Source organism: Clytia hemisphaerica, unplaced genomic scaffold (assembly GCF_902728285.1).
Source record: "Clytia hemisphaerica strain Z4C2 unplaced genomic scaffold, Clytia hemisphaerica genome assembly, whole genome shotgun sequence".
Lineage (NCBI taxonomy): Eukaryota > Metazoa > Cnidaria > Hydrozoa > Leptothecata > Clytiidae > Clytia > Clytia hemisphaerica.
In genome coordinates, this window is record NW_027104389.1 from 311,417 (window position 1) to 329,816 (window position 18,400).

General features: G+C 33.3%; 1 protein-coding gene across 1 annotated transcript; it reads right to left on the reverse strand.

Annotated features, from left to right (window-relative positions):
• Positions 1 to 527: 527 nt before the first annotated feature.
• On the reverse strand, positions 528 to 6,265 carry LOC136819548 (DNA ligase 1-like). Its single transcript, XM_067075783.1, has 12 exons — positions 6,170 to 6,265; positions 5,343 to 5,390; positions 3,750 to 3,801; positions 3,550 to 3,600; positions 3,350 to 3,400; positions 3,145 to 3,199; positions 2,150 to 2,200; positions 1,900 to 1,950; positions 1,651 to 1,701; positions 1,401 to 1,451; positions 788 to 838; positions 528 to 588 (listed from the first exon to the last, which is right to left on the reverse strand). The coding sequence occupies exons 1-12, from the start codon at positions 6,263 to 6,265 to the stop codon at positions 528 to 530; spliced, it is 669 nt and encodes a 222-aa protein (XP_066931884.1).
• Positions 6,266 to 18,400: the final 12,135 nt, after the last annotated feature.

The window sequence follows — 18,400 nt, forward strand, 5'->3', positions numbered from 1 at the left end:
TTGGTGAAATTTAGATCCTACAACATTATCGCACTGTGATAGATTTTTGAAAGATAACTACTCTCTAGAAAGTTATGACCTTATAAAAAAGACTTTCTTTGATGTTGGTGATGTTTTTGTAACTTTAAGCTGTATTTTACGCTTAAATCGTTATTTGTAGATTTTTTTTCACAGTGATATAATGCCCTTGAATTGGGTATTCAGCGATTAAAAAATCTTAAATAAACAATTCTACCAGATGGTGATTTTTTCTCAAACCCCCTGCTTTTGAAAGCCAAATTACTACTTCCAGAACAAACCTTATTTCAGTTTTCATTTGATCTCTCTCCGTCTATTTCTTCCATTGCACTGAAAATAAAGGAAACCCATAGAATCATTGTTGTCCTTTGCCAATTCAATCCATATAAAAAGTCACTGACCACCTTGCCCCCACTGTAGATTAGTTTATAAAATAACTTTTCTCCTCTTCATCTTTCGTTACTCATCAAACGTTACTGTCCGTAACTTCTTTGCACAAATTACTTTATTTAGAACAAAACTGATTTTTCTTTATACTCCTGTTCATCGTTATACATATCGTGGAGTAAACTAAAAATAAAGGAAACCATAGAAACGTTACTGTCCGTAACTTCTTTGCACAAAATACTTTATTCAGAACAAACCTGATTTTTTCTTTATACTCTTGTTCATCGTTATACATATCGTCTAATAAACTAAAAATAAAGGAAACCATAGAAACGTTACTGTCCGTAACTTCTTTGCACAAATTACTTTATTCAGAACAAACCTGATTTTTTCCTTATACTCTTGTTCATCGTTATACATATCGTCTAATAAACTAAAAATAAAGGAAAATAGAACGTTACTATCCGCTTCTACAAATCTTAGTTCTTTTTTTTAGACTTAAGGTTTCCAAGTTGTTGGATGTATTTTAGTAATTTAATTTGTTATAGTTAGAACAAAAGATCGTTTTTGGTTTTGTTAATTGGCGTGAAGGAACCAATAGAAACGTATCCTTGTCTTACCTAAACAATTCTACCAGAACAAAACCTGAACAGAACAACAAACTTTCTTTTTTAACACAAACCCCCAAAAATAAAACCCAAATTCTTTATAACTCACCAATCGTTTTCCAATACATAAATTCATCGTTCTTCAGAAAAATCCCTTAAGTTTCTTTATATACTATAGAACGTCTATAAACTAAAATAAAGGAAACCATAGAAACGTTACTGTCCGTAACTTCTTTGCACATATTACTTTATTTAGAACAAACCTGATTTTTCTTTATACTCTTGTTCATCGTTATACATATCGTCTAGTTCTCTAAAAATAAAGGAAACCATAGAAACGTTATTGTCCGTAACTTCTTTGCACAAATTACTTTATTCAGAACAAACCTGATTTTTTCTTTATACTCTTGTTCATCGTTATACATATCGTCTAATAAACTAAAAATAAAGGAAACCATAGAAACGTTATTGTCCGTAACTTCTTTGCACAAAATACTTTATTCAGAACAAACCTGATTTTTTCTTTATACTCTTGTTCATCGTTATACATATCGTCTAATAAACTAAAAATAAAGGAAACCATAGAAACGTTACTGTCCGTAACTTCTTTGCACAAATTACTTTATTTAGAACAAACCTGATTTTTTCTTTATATGCTTGTTCGTCGTTGTAAATATCGTGGAGTAAACTAAAAATAAAGGAAACCATAGAAACGTTACTGTCCGTAACTTCTTTGCACAAATTACTTTATTCAGAACAAACCTGATTTTTCTTTATACTCTTGTTCATCGTTATACATATCGTCTAGTTCTCTAAAAATAAAGGAAACCATAGAAACGTTACTGTCCGTAACTTCTTTGCACAAAATACTTTATTCAGAACAAACCTGATTTTTTCTTTATACTCTTGTTCATCGTTATACATATCGTCTAATAAACTAAAAATAAAGGAAACCATAGAAACGTTACTGTCCGTAACTTCTTTGCACAAATTACTTTATTTAGAACAAACCTGATTTTTTCTTTATACTCCTGTTCATCGTTGTACATATCGTCTAATAAACTAAAAATAAAAGACACCATAGAATCGTTACTGTCCGTAACTTCTTTGCACAAATTACTTTATTCAGAACAAACCTGATGGTTTTTCTGTATTCGTCTTCATCTTTGTACATTTCGTCTAGTTCTCTAAAAATAAAGGAAACCATGGAATCGTTACTGTCCGTCGCCAGTTGTTCAGGCTACAACCAGGGAATCAACACGGCAAATTCGAGAATAAACAGTACTTTCTTGGCTATAGTAAAAACGTTGTAATAATGAACAAAGGTTCCTAGACTCGGTTACCTTAAGGGTAGTGAGCAAAAACATAAACAAATATAGCCTTAGTGGCGTGCCGAACGAAATGTTATGTAGTGGCGCTTGGCACGAGGCTAGATAACACTTTCGGTTTGCCTGACCCTGAAAGAGTGGTGTCAAGAAAAATCTCTATAGCAGGAAGTTTTTAATTGCTAAACGAAGAAATATCTTTCCAGTGAGCTGTTAGCTTTTAATAAGGCTTTTTAGGTTAAGATTCTATACAAGATTTATCACTGATTTTCTTAATTTTTTTATCGAAATATTTTTTTTAAATAGGTCAAGAAAGAAAGGTGTAACGCAAAGAAATTTTATCTGACATAAGTTTTCGTCCTATAACTTTGTAGCCTGGAGATCCATGCTATGATTCATTTTATACACAGATGGCGAAATATATAGCATGATTAGGGCTGAGAGTTTGAATTTCCTAAATCCTGATGACGGTTGAAAATGCAGCCAATCAAATTCTGTTATTCTTTCAGTGGTCGTACTTTCTTAATAAAAGGCAAGCTCCGAAGTTTTTATTTTAGTAAGTGAGAATAGCGTTAAATTCGAATTTCCCACTTTCAGTTTTTTGAGGCAGAAATCTACCTCGCAGTTCTCACCCGTCCTGTATATATCAGATTATAATTTTTAGTACTTGTTGGAGGACAATTTCAAGGACTTACCACTTATTTTTTTCGATTTCATCATTTTGTTTTGCCACTTTGTTCGCTAGTCGTTCTATAATGACAAGAAGAAACAATAGTCACATTGTAATGAGAATTTCAAGGACTGACTTGTTCTTTTTTTCAAGTTCATCTTTTTGTTTACTGACTTTGTTGGCTAGTCGTTCTATAATGACAAGAAGAAACAATAATCACATTGTAATGAGAGGACTGACTTCTTTTTTGCAAGTTCTTTTTGCTGATTTTGTATGATTTTTTCTTGTCGCTCTATAATGACAAGAAGAAACAATAATCACATTGTAATGAGAGGACTGACTTCTTTTTTCCAGTTCTTTTTCCTGATACTTCACTTTGTTCGCTAGTCGTTCTATAATGACAAGAAGAAACAATAATCACATTGTAATGAGAGGACTGACTTCTTTTTTCCAGTTCTTTTTCCTGATACTTCATTTTGTTCGCTAGTCGTTCTATAATGACAAGAAGAAACAATAATCACATTGTAATGAGAGGACTGACTTCTTTTTTCCAGTTCTTTTTCCTGATACTTCACTTTGTTCGCTAGTCGTTCTATAATGACAAGAAGAAACAATAATCACATTGTAATGAGAGGACTGACTTCTTTTTTCCAGTTCTTTTTCCTGATATTTCACTTTGTTCGCTAGTCGTTCTATAATGACAAGAAGAAACAATAATTACATTGTAATGAGAGGACTGACTTCTTTTTTGCAAGTTCTTTTTGCTGATTTTGTATGATTTTTTCTTGTCGCTCTATAATGACAAGAAGAAACAATAATCAAAATTAAAGCAGTTGTGTAGACCTCTTTACCAATTAAACTTCTTAACTTGGAAACACCTTAAGAACAATAGCTACCTGAAACGCTTTCTCGCATCTCCACCCCATTTTTCTTTCTACCAATAAAAAATAGAACTCACTTTTGTCCCTGGGACCGGGAAAGGCCCCTTCGCAAGCGGTGGACCAATAACTTTTGATTGAGTTGTTTTGGAGCAAATGAAAAAAAACACCATAAAATCGAAAAGGCTTGGAACACGAGAAGTATTTTTGCGTTGGTGCAATGCAACATGCTCCATCTCACCAACACTAGCAAAAAAAGTGCGTGTCTAGTGGTTTCTTTTTGGACCTACCTCCGGGTACCCCGGTGGAGGTTCTATAAATCAACCCATGTCCGTTCGTCCGTCCGTCTGTTACCAGCTTTTCTCAGGATTGGCTCATTAGTTTTTTCTGATTTTTTTGCACAATGATGCAAAATGGCAATGCCCAGAACGTGACGGAGCCCGATTTTTGAGAAGAAAATTATTTGGGCAAATTTGGGCCAAAAACTACCTAGTTTTTTTGGACTTTGTGCAAAATCCTGTCATTATTTTTTTCTGATTTTTTGTACAAAGATGGAGGGCAAGATTCTCTAAAGAATGGCTGAAGTGGTTTTTCCCGGAAAATTCTTATTCGCCGTATTTTGGGAAATTCCTTTTAACCAAATAAGAAAATATAGCTTTTCTCAATGTTGACTCATAATTTTTTTCTGATTTTTTGCACAATGATGCAAAGTGGCAATGCCCAAAGTGTGACGGAGCCAGATTTTTAAGGAAAAATCTTTTGGGCTAATTTGGGCCAAAAACAGCTTAAAAGGTTTTTTGGGCCTGAATGGTTTAAGTGATTTTCGTATTTGGGGGAATTTCTTTTTACCATTTTACATTATTCAACACACAAGCTTTATTTTTCCATTCTGAATTTTTGTACAATTATTGTCACTTTTTTCTTATTTTCATCTGATGTTAATCATTAGGTAGGTCCATTCAGCATGTTGCTTGTTTTGTTTCATGATACAAAAAGTAAGGGAAATACCCAAAAGACGAGCGAAATACCTAAAAGACACTTGTATAGACAAAAGACATACGATACACACTGTAAATGCAGGACAACTATTTTTGCAGAGTAAAATCCTTATAATTTATGCCAAAGTTTATCACTTACATACTTATTATTTCTATCTAAAAACCTATTCAATCATCCAGTTGTTTCAAAATTCAAATTTTTCCTTCCGTCCTATAACTTTGTTATTTGGAAATGAATAATACATTCAATAATAGTGTTGTTCTTGTGTCGAATTTCATTCCTTGAGAAGATAATGTGTTCTTCCAGCATAGAAATGAATTGTCCTTGTAGTCATCTACTGAATTGAAGTTTCTTTCTAAAGTGTCATTGAATGAGTACCTTAATGATGTGTATAACAACATATTTATGTTGTGTACAACAACATATTTGGAGTCAAATCTTTGTAAAAAATACTGACCTGCTCTTCTGATTCCGCCTCCTCGAGGATTGGGGCTGAGTTTTCAGGCTAAAAAATAGAATTTGAAATATGTGTTTTGGTCGATTTGATTGAGGATTTCACGTTGTAATAAATTTTTAATTTAAACTAAAATGGTAATAGTTAAGAGAAATTCATTTCCTAGTAACTTTAAAAAACTTGCCTTGTCAAATTATCTCACAACGAAAGTCAAAATAATGAAAGCAAAGTCTTAGGAATAGATTATTTATATGGACAAAACTAAGATAACAGCAGACGTCTATCACCATATTTCTCTAATACCTTGCCTGGAAGATACTAAAGGTTGCTTTTCTTACACTTCAAAAAATTTATGTTCTGTTTTAGTTCGTGTAGTTGTCCAAGTGTTGATCTTATAAAGCCTCATACTGAATAAAGAAGTTTAAAAGTAAAGGGTTTTTCTCACTAAGAATCTGAGTAATATATAACAATGGACATTTAAAATATTTTCTTCTTGAGGTGATACTTGATCATTTTCAGAAAATACCGGTTAGGCCAAAAAAACCGCCACGTAACTTTCCAATCAATAATAAAGATTTTAAAGCCAATTTCGTTTGAAAGGAGAAAAAATGTTCGAAACGTAATAGAAAACATTCGAATAAAGTAAAAAAAATATTTTGGTGCGAAACCGCTGGGAACTCTTCTTGCTTTTGGGAAAATTTATGCATTTTTTATCTCAGCCTAAAATACATTTTATCAAATGTTATCTAAGAAAGAAAGATATAACGCAAAGATAATTTTATCTGACATAAGTTTTCTTCCTCCCTATAACTTGGTTGTTTGTAAATCACTCTGTATTTGCCGAGGTACGCGATATCATTGGCGATATCCTGGCGTACCAGCACATTATTATTCTCTGTCATACTGTAGTAATTGTTGGAGGACATTGTAGTGACTGTATTTGCCGAGGTATGCGATATCATTGACGATATCCTGGCGTACCAGCACATTATTATTCTCTGTCATACTGTAGTAATTGTTGGAGGATATTGTAGTGACTGTATTTGCCGAGGTACGCGATATCATTGACGATATCCTGGCGTACCAGCACATTATTATTCTGTCATACTGTAGTAATTGTTGGAGGACATTGTAGTGACTCTATTTCAGGGACTTATGCATTTTTCCATCCAATTCTTTTTTTTGCACATGGACTCTGATCGCCAACAGCTCTATAATGACAAGAAGTTAAAGGTCTCTTCATTTCTCTCTTTTTTTGTCCTGAGGAATATGATTGGTTTTCATCGGTGAAATTTTTATCATTTAAATTAGAAGTAAACATTTATTTGTCAACGAGTAAAAAATACATTACTGTCAGCTCCACCCGAACGATTATCAATTGTAAAATGATTAACTTCTCATTCAAATTAGACTTCTTTTGTAATGTTCTGAAAATTGAAATCCTATAACGGGAGAAAGATGGATTATGAATTCTGCGCCATCTCGTGTTCAAGAATTTACAGATTGTGCATAAACCAGTCTCCTAAGCGTCAGAAGCTGTTTAGCTAGAAGACAATGGTAAATTGAAATCACAATGGCTTTCTTCTTGTATTTTGGGGAAACTTTGCCCTAGAAAACCTTTCAATGTCCATGTGATGTCGATTCTATCGGGAATATTTTCATCCCACCTTACTGAGAACATTCTTTGGTCTACTTGTCAGCGCTCGGTTGGACAATTTGAAAATTTGTTTTAGGCAGCTCAATTATATCGGAATCGATTACTAATAGTGGAAATTCCTGAAAAAGAAATTGGAGACTAGTTTTTGGTAACATTTGTCCTTCATTATGTTACACCCTTGTCTTACGAACCCGGCGAAAACTTTTCCCACGATTTCAATAGGGATAGAAATCTTATCTTATCCCGAACACCTATTACCCTGGGTTTACAATTGGGTTTTCCTTTATACCGAGCTCCTTTCACCCTGGGTTTACATCTTGCCATCTCAATCTATAGTCTCTACAAAATAATAGATTTGACCCCTAACTTCAGGAATTAAATTCCAGCGCAAAACTTTCAATTGGCTTTTGTGTAAAAAAATATTTTCTATGAGGTAATGTACAGTATTCTAAAATGTCTTGGCAAATTTCTGTTACCATATAATCTAAAAAAGCTTACTGGTGTTTTTGTTCCAAAAATTCCCTTTCATGAAGGCAAAAATTTCTGACATTGGAAGTTTAGTCATCCTGAAAGAAGGTGGTGCTTTCTTTCAAGGGTGTTGGAGTGTCTCACTTTTTGTATCTTTCCTAAGGATCATACTGATAATTCTGTTGAAGATCTTTTTTAATTTTAATTTTCATGAGCAAATGATACAGTAGCCTAATATTTACAGTGATAGGAGATATATTCTTTGATAAATTTGTATCTTTTCATATATTTCTAGGTTTAGAAGTTTGATTTTTTGTTATTTTGTCCTACAGTATCATTGGAAATAGTGTTTTTATAGTTGATTTCGTAATTGTTGTCTTTTTATTTCACCGCTGTCTCAGTGACGCGTGAGAAATTTTAGTTGTGGGATAAAGACTAAGAAACGAAATGCTGCCATTCAAATTTCTATAATCAGAGATATACTCAAATTATTCATTTGTCGTCATCCCAGCATGATGGATATGAACAATTCACTGCAATTCAGTGTTTTTTTTCAACAGGATAAAATTTGTGAATACTTTTCCCAAAGAAATTTGATATGGTTCCTGTTTAGGGCCAACTGGGTTTTTATTATTACGTGAAGTATTTTTGCTAAAATTAATCAGATTTTGTAGATTTTGTAATTATTGTTATTATAAGAATTTACAAAAAAGATATTGAAGATTGTTTTTTTTTTAAGAAATGTTTTCTTTCTTCAACTTGAAAAAGAATTCCGCCTCCATTTTCGGACATTCTTTTGAAAAATAAACCCTTCCTGATTTTAAGTATAAGGTTTTCTTGATGATTCTTCATATTGTAAAGTAATGGTTTCTAAATGAAGGTACTTTTACATAAAGTATATAATAACCTAAGTGGACCTTTCGCGAATTTTACGGAAAAATATTTTTCGCAAATCAAGACGTAAAATTGAGAATTTTCACATGAAAAAATGGCTTAGAGGGATAAATGCTTTCTTAGATTGGCTTGACACATAAGTCTTTTAGCAGGCTAAAAAGTGCCATAAAAATTACATTTTATTCAAAGTTTAAAGTTTCATAGATTTTCTATTTTCTCAAGAATTTTTCGCGAATGGCCCTTCCTAGAATTTTTTTAAGACATTCACTTTCGCGAAAAGGTCCAAAATTTACGAAAATCGCGAAAGTTTGTACGCCTAAAGTACCCTCAAGTAAAATATCCTTTCACAAAAATGCCATTTTATGCTTGAGACGTATGTATTATATAAAGGATTTATAATACACTGGATATACAAGTAACAGATTTTTGCCAATTTCTCGTGTACTAGCTATGTCCGCAGTAATGATATTATTGTTCACTCTCCTTCCCTCATTAAATGATTTTTCGAAGTATTTTTATTACATTTCTTATCGAAAATCACTCATCCAATTCCCAAAAGAGACTTAAAACTTTCCTGTCAGAGTCAGATTCTTCCACTTAATTGCTCATTATAAGTCGTTATGACGTTTCAAGCTGTGAGAAAGATGCAAGAGACGTGTTGTGTATAAGAAATGTAATGTTGACACCGGAAATTTTCAAACTTCAACCTCAAAAAAACCACCTTGCCACCACGTGCCTCCAAATCATACCACAGTGGAGCCAAGACACTCAAGTCTTATATGTGTTAATTTCAGCTCTTCTGGGGACAGTCTTGGAAAGATATTTCCAATTGAAAATTTCGTGGCACTATAATCATTTTGTCTGAATTTCTTGTTTAATGATGTTTTTCTCACATTAGATTTCACAAATGTATCCAGCTTGGAATGCTAGTCTTACTTTTAAACTTTTTTCCTGCAAATGTACAAAAAGAAAGAGCTAGAGAACTTTTTAAAAATAAGACTGATAAAGATTTAAAAAAATCAGACATCTTCGAGCCGCCATGACAATTGTCCTTTGCGGACAAAGCTAGAACATCAATTGTTTTCTGAAACAATGAAAATACAATGATCGCTCTCCATCGTTTTATGAGTCGTTCATCCAGTGTATAATAAATCTTGGATTAAATGTTAAATCTAGTTTGAATTAGGATCAGTACTGATTAGGATCCTAACCTAAGAATGATGTAAGAATATTTTAGATGATTTTCCCAAAAAAAGTTAAGAATATCCATGATGAAATGTGTGTGTAATCTTCGAGCTGACGTGTAATAGACCCCGGTCAAGATGAATTTAAGTTCGGTATATTTTCTCTTTGTTTGGCACTTTGAAGCTACTTTGGATGTCGTTCAATTTTTACTCTGCTGTTCCCAATGAAGTATAAGCCCGAAGGGCTAGAAGTCAATCTCCTTGGTAGAACTTGAAGCCAACAAATCCTACCAAAGTTGCGCGGCCTTGAGCGGCTCGCCTGGTTTTTACACAAATGACAGATTGAAACTAAAATTTACCGCTAAATTTCGAAAAAAATGTTAATCGTAAACAAAGGAATTGCTAGATTCAATCTGTCGTCAAAAATGCGGCACATTTTTAAGGCTTCACTTTTTCTTGCCTGAGAAAGGTTAGAGATTGAACTCTAGCCCTTCGGGCTTTAAACTCAATGGCTGTTCCTGTACTTGATTTCTTATTCTGAGCCTTAACAAATCCTTGTCAGGCGCTTGAGGTATAGCCCAGGGACCACTTAAAGCTTTTTGGTGGACTGGATATGGCGCTGATAAGTGACCCGGTATCATTTGGCAGACTCCATTTTTTAGCTTTGCTTGAGGTGGTAGCAAATCCGTGTTACTAGATCCAGTTCCTTTTTGGAGAAAAATAAGATAAGATCCATAAGATCACAAAAAGATAATTTTTGCTCCGGCCTAGGAGCCTTTAATTCTCTCTTCCGACAATCGTCAAGACATTTTTTGTCTGTTTATCTAATCCGATGATCTATTCCGATTTAACAAAAACGGATCACTGATTCCGATAATACTGTGATTTAATTGGCCGAAAAGTATTTAGAAAAAGATGGCTATCGAAAGTGGAGAGTGTGATAAATTGCGTGGGTTGCGTATGGCGCGCCAAAGCGGAAATAAATACTATCTTTTTAAAACAATACTATCTTCGTTTAAAACATACTATCTTTGTTGTAAACATACTATCTTCGTTTAAAACATACTATCTTTTTTAAAACATACTATTTTTTGCTTAAAAAATACTATTTTCGTTTAAAACATAGTATCTTTTAAAAAATGATACTATTTTTACTATCTTTCATACTATCTTTTTAAAACAATACTATCTTTGTTTTAAACATACTATCTTCGTTTAAAAAATACTATCTTTTAAAAAAATACTATCTTTTTAAAAAATACTATCTTTTTTCGAATATAGGTTGCCTCGATTATTCAAATTTGTGTAATTTTCATTTTGAGGGGCGTGTAATGGGCGTTGGTTTTTCGTGTTTATTTTATATGGCCCCATCCGCCCACATGCAGGACCAACATAACAAGATGGCACTTGGTGTAGCTAAAATCTCATCGCTGTCTGAGGGCTGAATACTTCCTGTTCAACTAACTACTCCATTTAAAGCAGCTTTCAGGCATTTACACCATAATCAATAGAAGAAAAAGACATGACCCACATAACATGGAGATCCAAACCAAAAGTGTGTTTTCACCACATTTTGGACTTTCTGTTTCCGCCATTTCCATTAAAGCATGTTTTTCTTTCCATCCAGCAAGCATGGTCCCGCCGTCCCACATGCGCGGGTCATGCATGCAAACTTTAAAATGAGCGAGGCAAGACGTGCCAACCTCGTTTCCAGACTGTTTTCGAAAAGATAGTATGTTTTAAAAAAATAGTACGTTTTAAAATAGATAGTATTGTTTTAAAAAAAGATCGATCATTAAAAATAGTATGTTTTTAAACGAAGCTAGTATGTTTTAAAACGAGAATAGTAGTTTTCAAACGGAAATAGTATTTTTTTGTCAACGAAAATAGTATTTTTTGAACGAAATAGTTTTTTAATCGAAAATAGTATGTTTTTTTAATAGTATGTTTTAAACGAGATAGTATTGTTTTAAAGAGATAGTTTTATTTCCGCTTTGGCGCGCCCATAGTTTGCGTGCTTCGTGGTCGGAAAAAAATTCGTGGGTCCATAAAAAAATTCGTGGGTCAAAAAAAATTCGTGGGTCCAAAAAAAAATTCGTGGGTCCAAAAAAAAATTCGTGGGTCCATGAAAAAAATTCGTGGGTCCAAAAAAAATTCGTGGGTCCAGAAAAAAAAATTCGTGGGTCCAAAAAAAAAATTCGTGGGTCCATGAAAAAAATTCGTGGGTCCAAAAAAAAATTCGTGGGTTCACAAAAAAAATTCGTGGGTCCAGAAATAAAATTCGTGGGTCCAAAAAAAAAATTCGTGGGTTCACAAAAAAAATTCGTGGGTTCACAAAAAAAATTCGTGGGTCCAAAACAAAAATTCGTGGGTTCACAAAAAAAATTCGTGGGTCCATGAAAAAAATTCGTGGGTCCAAATAAAAAATTCGTGGGTAAATAAAAATTTTATGTATTGCGTTTAAGCATTTTTTTCGCGTAAAATTTCAACATCAAGATCAAGAACAAAAAAGAATTTGAAGAAAAGAAGAAAGACATATAAAAAAAAAATGATTTCTCGTGTTTTTGTACACAATATATTTAGGTATGTGAATTTTTTTTCGACTTCTTTGACTTTAAGAAAATTCTTATTCATAAAAAAACGTCGTGCACTTTGTATTTTAAACTGTATATATATAAAAAAACTATCAAAGTAAAGGAAATATTTTTAGATAAACAGGAGGTTGAAGGAATTTACTTTAGTTAAAAGTTAACAAAAGAAGAAATTTTATGGAAATGACATAGACGACAAGACACGAGCCGTAAGGTGTCAAAATATTAATCTTTTTATAATAATACAGTTTACGCTTTAAATTTAATACAATAGAACAGAAACTTGGGCTCTATTCAAAAGATTTATTACGAAATCCTAGCTAGCAAAGAGAGAAATTTTTTTCAAAAATAATGCAATTTTTACAAATCCCGCGAAATTGGTGTTGCGATTTTTGTTATCTCAGAGAAGAAGTCATTGCATCGTTTTTTCGCGCGCGTTCTATTTTGTGCCAATCAAATTGCGTCACGCATTCGAAAGATTCGAAAATGTTGCAATCAAAATCAAAACAAAAACTTTCATTTTAGACTTAGGCTTTTGAAAAGAACACATTGAGCTTTTCAAAAAATAAAACCTTATCGTGCTTTAATTATTACTCTCATTCTCAAAAATAAAACTTGAGAATTAAGGAAAGTTGTAGAATTAATTAAATTGAGATTCGATTGAAAGAGGTATGTATGTATAGAAATGGAATGCTTTGTTTGCTTCAGTTTTCACAGTAGACTTTCCTGTCTTCGAAGTTCTGTTATCGAAGGCAGCCTTTATTTATCTAAAATTTATTCTTATCAAATGGTGATTCAATTTTGGATATCAAAAACTACCAAGGATGAACAGTAAGTTTTTATTTAATTTGGAGATGAAAAATGGCAAAAAAGAATGAGTAGAAACAACTGCCGGCCATTTGTGCGAAAAAGGGATTTTTTTTCGAAGTTCTTCATCCAGACTATTTTCCAGACTATTTTCCAGTAATATTTGAAAATTTTAGGCCGTTAGTTTGAAAATCAAACCCAGCTCGATGTTTAATTTACTTTTGTTGATCAATCTCAATGTAAAATATGCTTTGGATTTTTAAATGCTTTGAACTCTTTATAAAACTAAAAACTAAATACTCATGCCAAAATTTTTTTTTTTTTTGGACCCACGAATTTTTTTTTTGGACCCACGAATTTTTTTCATGGACCCACGAATTTTTTTTGTGAACCCACGAATTTTTTTTTTGGACCCACGAATTTTTTTCATTGACCCACGAATTTTTTTTTTGGACCCACGAATTTTTTTTGGACCCACGAATTTTTTTCATTTTTTTGGACCCACGAATTTTTTTTGGACCCACGAATTTTTTTTTTGGACCCACGAATTTTTTTCATGGACCCACGAATTTTTTTTTTGGACCCACGAATTTTTTTCATGGACCCACGAATTTTTTTTGTGAACCCACGAATTTTTTTTTCGGACCCACGAATTTTTTTCCGACCCACGAAGGCACGCAACCCACGCAATTTATCACACTCGAAAGTGGACTAGCTGACTGTGTAGCAAATACTGGCAAATCTCAGTGAAAAATTGATCATTTTCATCCTTATTCATGATGTTTTGGACATGATTTATGAGAAGTTTGATGGTGTGTTGTACGTTGTACTGTATACTGTATTCAAATACGTGTGTTTCTCATGATTTTATGCTGTAAAAATGATCTATTTTGGACTTTTGGTCATTTTTCATGATGATATAATTGGTGGTTTGGGTTTTTGGATTTTCAAACTTGACAATGAAACTTTCAAACACACAGCCATTGATACACAGTATTTTTCTGGTGTTATGTATGGCTGAAAATGATCCTGTTTTGGACTTTGTTATTGTCGTATTCATCATCGGCTGGCGACCGTTCCTTTTGATTTTTCAAACCCGACACAGATTTTTTACAAACATATCACTATGAGAATTCAATAAAGGATACTGAAACACAGTTCCTGTGTAAATTTTAACAAGATTGGAGAAATTTTCACAGTCAGACAGTGTTATGGCTGAAAATGATCATTTTTGGACTTTGTTGTAATTTCATCGCGGCTGGCAACCGTTCCTTTTGATTTTTCAAACCCGACACAGATTTTTTACAAACATATCACTATGAGAATTCAGTAAAGGATACTAAAACACAATTCCTGTGTAAATTTGAACAAGATCGGAGAAATTTTCACAGTATTATGGCTGAAAATGATCGTTTTGGACTTTGTCGTAATTTCGTCGTGGCTGGCGACCATTCCTTTTGATGTTTCAAACCGGACTTAGATTTTTTACAAACATATCACTATGAGAATTCAGTAAAGGATACTAGAACACAATTCCTGTGTAAATTTGAACAAGATTGGAGAAATTTTCACAGTATTATGGCTGAAAATGATCGTTTTTGGACTTTGTCGTAATTTCGTCGCGGCTGGCGACCGTTCCTTTTGATTTTTCAAACCCGACACAGATTTTTTACAAACATATCACTATGAGATTTCAGTAAAGGATACTAAAACACAATTCATGCGTAAATTTGAACAAGATCGGAGAAATTTTCACAGTGTTATAACTGAAAATGATATTTTTTGGACTTTGTCGTAATTTCATTGGCTGGGGCGACCGTTCCTTTTGAACATTTTTCATACTCGAAACAGGTTTTTTCCAAATATACCACTATTTATTACATACACACTATTGAACCATTTTATTTGGTTTATCCTACTCTTCTCCAAGTATTATCCCAGCAGAAAAAATAATGCTTAGCTAAAAACCCAGTGGCTTAATGGGATAAACTTTTGCGGGGATTAAATTTTGCTGATTTCGCGGATTTGGGTGTCATCCGCGAAATTAAGTCTCAATGGAAATTTGGAAAGGCCTCATCCGCGAAATATTTTTAAACAAAACTCAAAATTTGTCAAACAAATACTTTTTGAATGTTCACTGGCATCAAAGAAGTGCTAATAATGTGTATTTCAACAACCAAAATGATTGCACGATTTGACAGTTAAGTCACAAAATCGTGAAAATATTGCCACCCGCGAAATTAAGTCCCCGCAAAATTTTTAAATTTTGCGGGTAGGCCCAATCGTGAAATTAAATCCTCGCGAAAGTTTATCCCATTAAGGAAATTTTATCCGGACAGTCAAATCAACGGCGCATCATTGCTTCGCTATTGGCCAGTTTAGAAAAAAATAAATTTATAAGAACTTGGAAATATTGACTTCTAAATGTTTATCTCCTTTAGCTCCAATTTTGAACTTTTTAGTTGAGGATGAGTGGGCGGGGGATGGGCTTGGTTATTTAAGCAAGAAAGTGCATGTGTAATCACTTAGAAGAGCTAAACTTCCAGCTGGTTTATTTATTCGTTAAGATTATTTCTCATACTCGCTCTGCAATAGATTTATTGCTTTGCTTTCTGATCTGTTCTGATTAGTAGTTTGTGTGCAACGTTCGAACACAACTAACTCAACAAGCTCATCTTTCACATCTTTTGATCTCTAAAGCCGGAGCTTCCAGCGCAGCTGGTTTATTTAAATTAATCCTTGCATAAATATCTTTCATTTGAGCCATATACGAGCTTCTAATTTTTACTTTCATTTTAAGCCAAATGACCAGCAAAATGGTTAAAATTTTTCTCACCGCTCGTTTTTGTGATCTTATAGACCTAATTGATAATTTAAAAAAGTTACTTTGCTTTTAACAAGTCTGTGCACGCGGCAAGGGTAGCCCGGGGTCCACTTAAAGCTTTTTTTATAGACTGGATGGCGCGATTAAGTGGCCCGGTAGTATATGGTAATATGCTTTTGCTTAGGACTGTAAAACAGTCCGCCAGATTTTAGTTGTTTTGGAAGGTAAAAACAGTATGAAGCAATGATTTTATTTGAGAATAAGGGATTGAAAATCTGTTATTGATGTTTGTTTCTCATTTTTGATTATATCTTTCAACTCCAAGTAGTTTTATTGTTATTTGGATTTTTAACATTTTCTTTCAAAATGGCGGCCTCGCCAAACGCTCCTAGTCTACTTCACTGGACTCAGCGTCATAAAAAAATTATCAAAAAGCAAAGTTCAGCCAAAAGTAGACTCTAGTCTACGGCAAGGGCTGAAAGCTACAATCCGTGCCATAATATATTTGCACTTTTGGCTAATTTACCATTTTGAAAATTGAAGTTCGAGCGAGAATGTCAATTTCAGGCCCTCAACTTGATTTCATCGATTATTTCGATCTGGGAGGGATTTATTGGTTTCTAGGCTATATTTCAAGCCCTACTGGACCAGTTTTAAACTTTTGGATCCTCAGATCCTAAGGTCCTAAAGCTTAAGTCTAGCGTTAAAACTTAGAGTTAAAACTCTACCCTTCGAACCTACTTTAGAGCACTTACATATGGCGCGCCAAAGCGGAAATAAATACTATCTCTCATTTCGCGACACTACCTTTCATTTCACTACACTATCTTTCACTTCGCGGCACTATCTTTCATTTCGCGACACTATCTTTCATTTCGCGACACTATCTTTCATTTCGGGACACTATCTTTTATTTCGCGACACTATCTTTTATTTCGCGACACTATCTTTATTAAAACGACACTATCTTTTTTAAAACGATACTATCTTTCCAAAAAAACATTATCTTAATTGAAACAATACTATCTTTTTTACGGGATACTATCTTTTTTATGGAAGCCGATAAGTGCCATCGACAAAAAAATATTTAATTTCAGAAAAAAATAATTAATTTTAGAATAAAAGAATATTTAATTTTAGAAAAATAAATTTGAATTCAGAGAAAAATATTTGATTTTAGAAAATAAATTTAAATTTAGAAACAAAATATTTAATTTAAAAAAAATAAATTCAAATTGGGAAAAAAATATTTAAAAATATTTAATTTTAGTAAAAAAATTTACATTGCACTTATAGAAGGCGCTAAAAACGTGTCAAAGGGTGCAAAATCGCCCAACCAAACATCAAAAAGAATTTTGGCGCCCCCTTGAAAAGCTTTTTTGGCGCCCCTCTCAGGTCTTTCTGGGTGGTGCACTGCACACCATGCACCCCCTGCCAGGCCGCCACTGGCAATACAGGCTAACTGCTAGAAAAGCATTAGCATCATATCAACTTCCAATGTATGGACTGAACCTGATGATCAACACTGATACAACTAACTAATTAAAACTTAATCACTTAATTCCCGTTAATTGTATACTTAATTAGGGCCACTATTCAGACAATACATGAAGAATCTATTTTTTACTGCTCTCAAAACACGGCAGTTATGGTGGGTTTATGTTTATGTTATGGTTGCATACATTTTCATGAGAATGGAGAAGTCTGTTATAGTAAAGGTGCAGTGTACCCAGCTGGCACACAACGTTGTTTTAACGTTCAAATAACGTTATTTGGACGTTATGAATGTCACATGGACGTTGTTTTGACGTTTTGTGTTGTCTGTATATGGTTTAATATCTTCACATAGTAAACAGCTGTATAAATTACTCGGGAGGACAAAGTTATGTTTTAGATATCTCGTAAGTTAGAAAAGGTTTTTGTAAAGAATCTTATCATATCTATCAAAATGAATGTTAAGAAACTATAAAGAAACGGATGAAATCAAATGGATATTTGATGTAAATAAGTGCGTTGGGAGCACTTTCGTTGAGGTTTGCTAGCCGTTCGGGATTATATCATCGAGTTTCTCCAATGGATTTAGAGTGGAATCTTTAAAGCATTAAGATTTGCACCGCTTTTGGAATTATAGTGCTTTTGTTTTCACGATTTTTTTCAAAATCTGGCAAAATATTTTACTTTCAATCCGACGTTTGTGTAAGTACCACGCGATTCATAATACACTCCCTTGTGACAGACCCAGTATAATATTTTCATCCATTGGGAGTAAAAATAGAATAATGGATTGAAACTCGATGGGGATTGATATTCCCATATTTTTTATGGCTAGGGATTTTTAAATTCCATTGTTTTCAAGTCAGAAAATTCAGTGGGGATGGAAAGAATATTTTTGGAATACAATGTATTGAGGTGAGGATTAGTTTCAGCGGGGATAAAAATTGGAGTAGAGTTTTCTGATTGAGACGTTATTTTGGTCAATTTTTCCAGCTAGTAAGAGAAAGCTTCCTCCAGGCTAGATGTGGCCAGAATATCCAGGCTATAAACTTTACTTTATTTTCGATTTGATTTTGTTTCTAGTTTATCATACCTGGTCTTTCTAAAGCAATTTGTATTCTGCATAATTTGTTGATTAAATC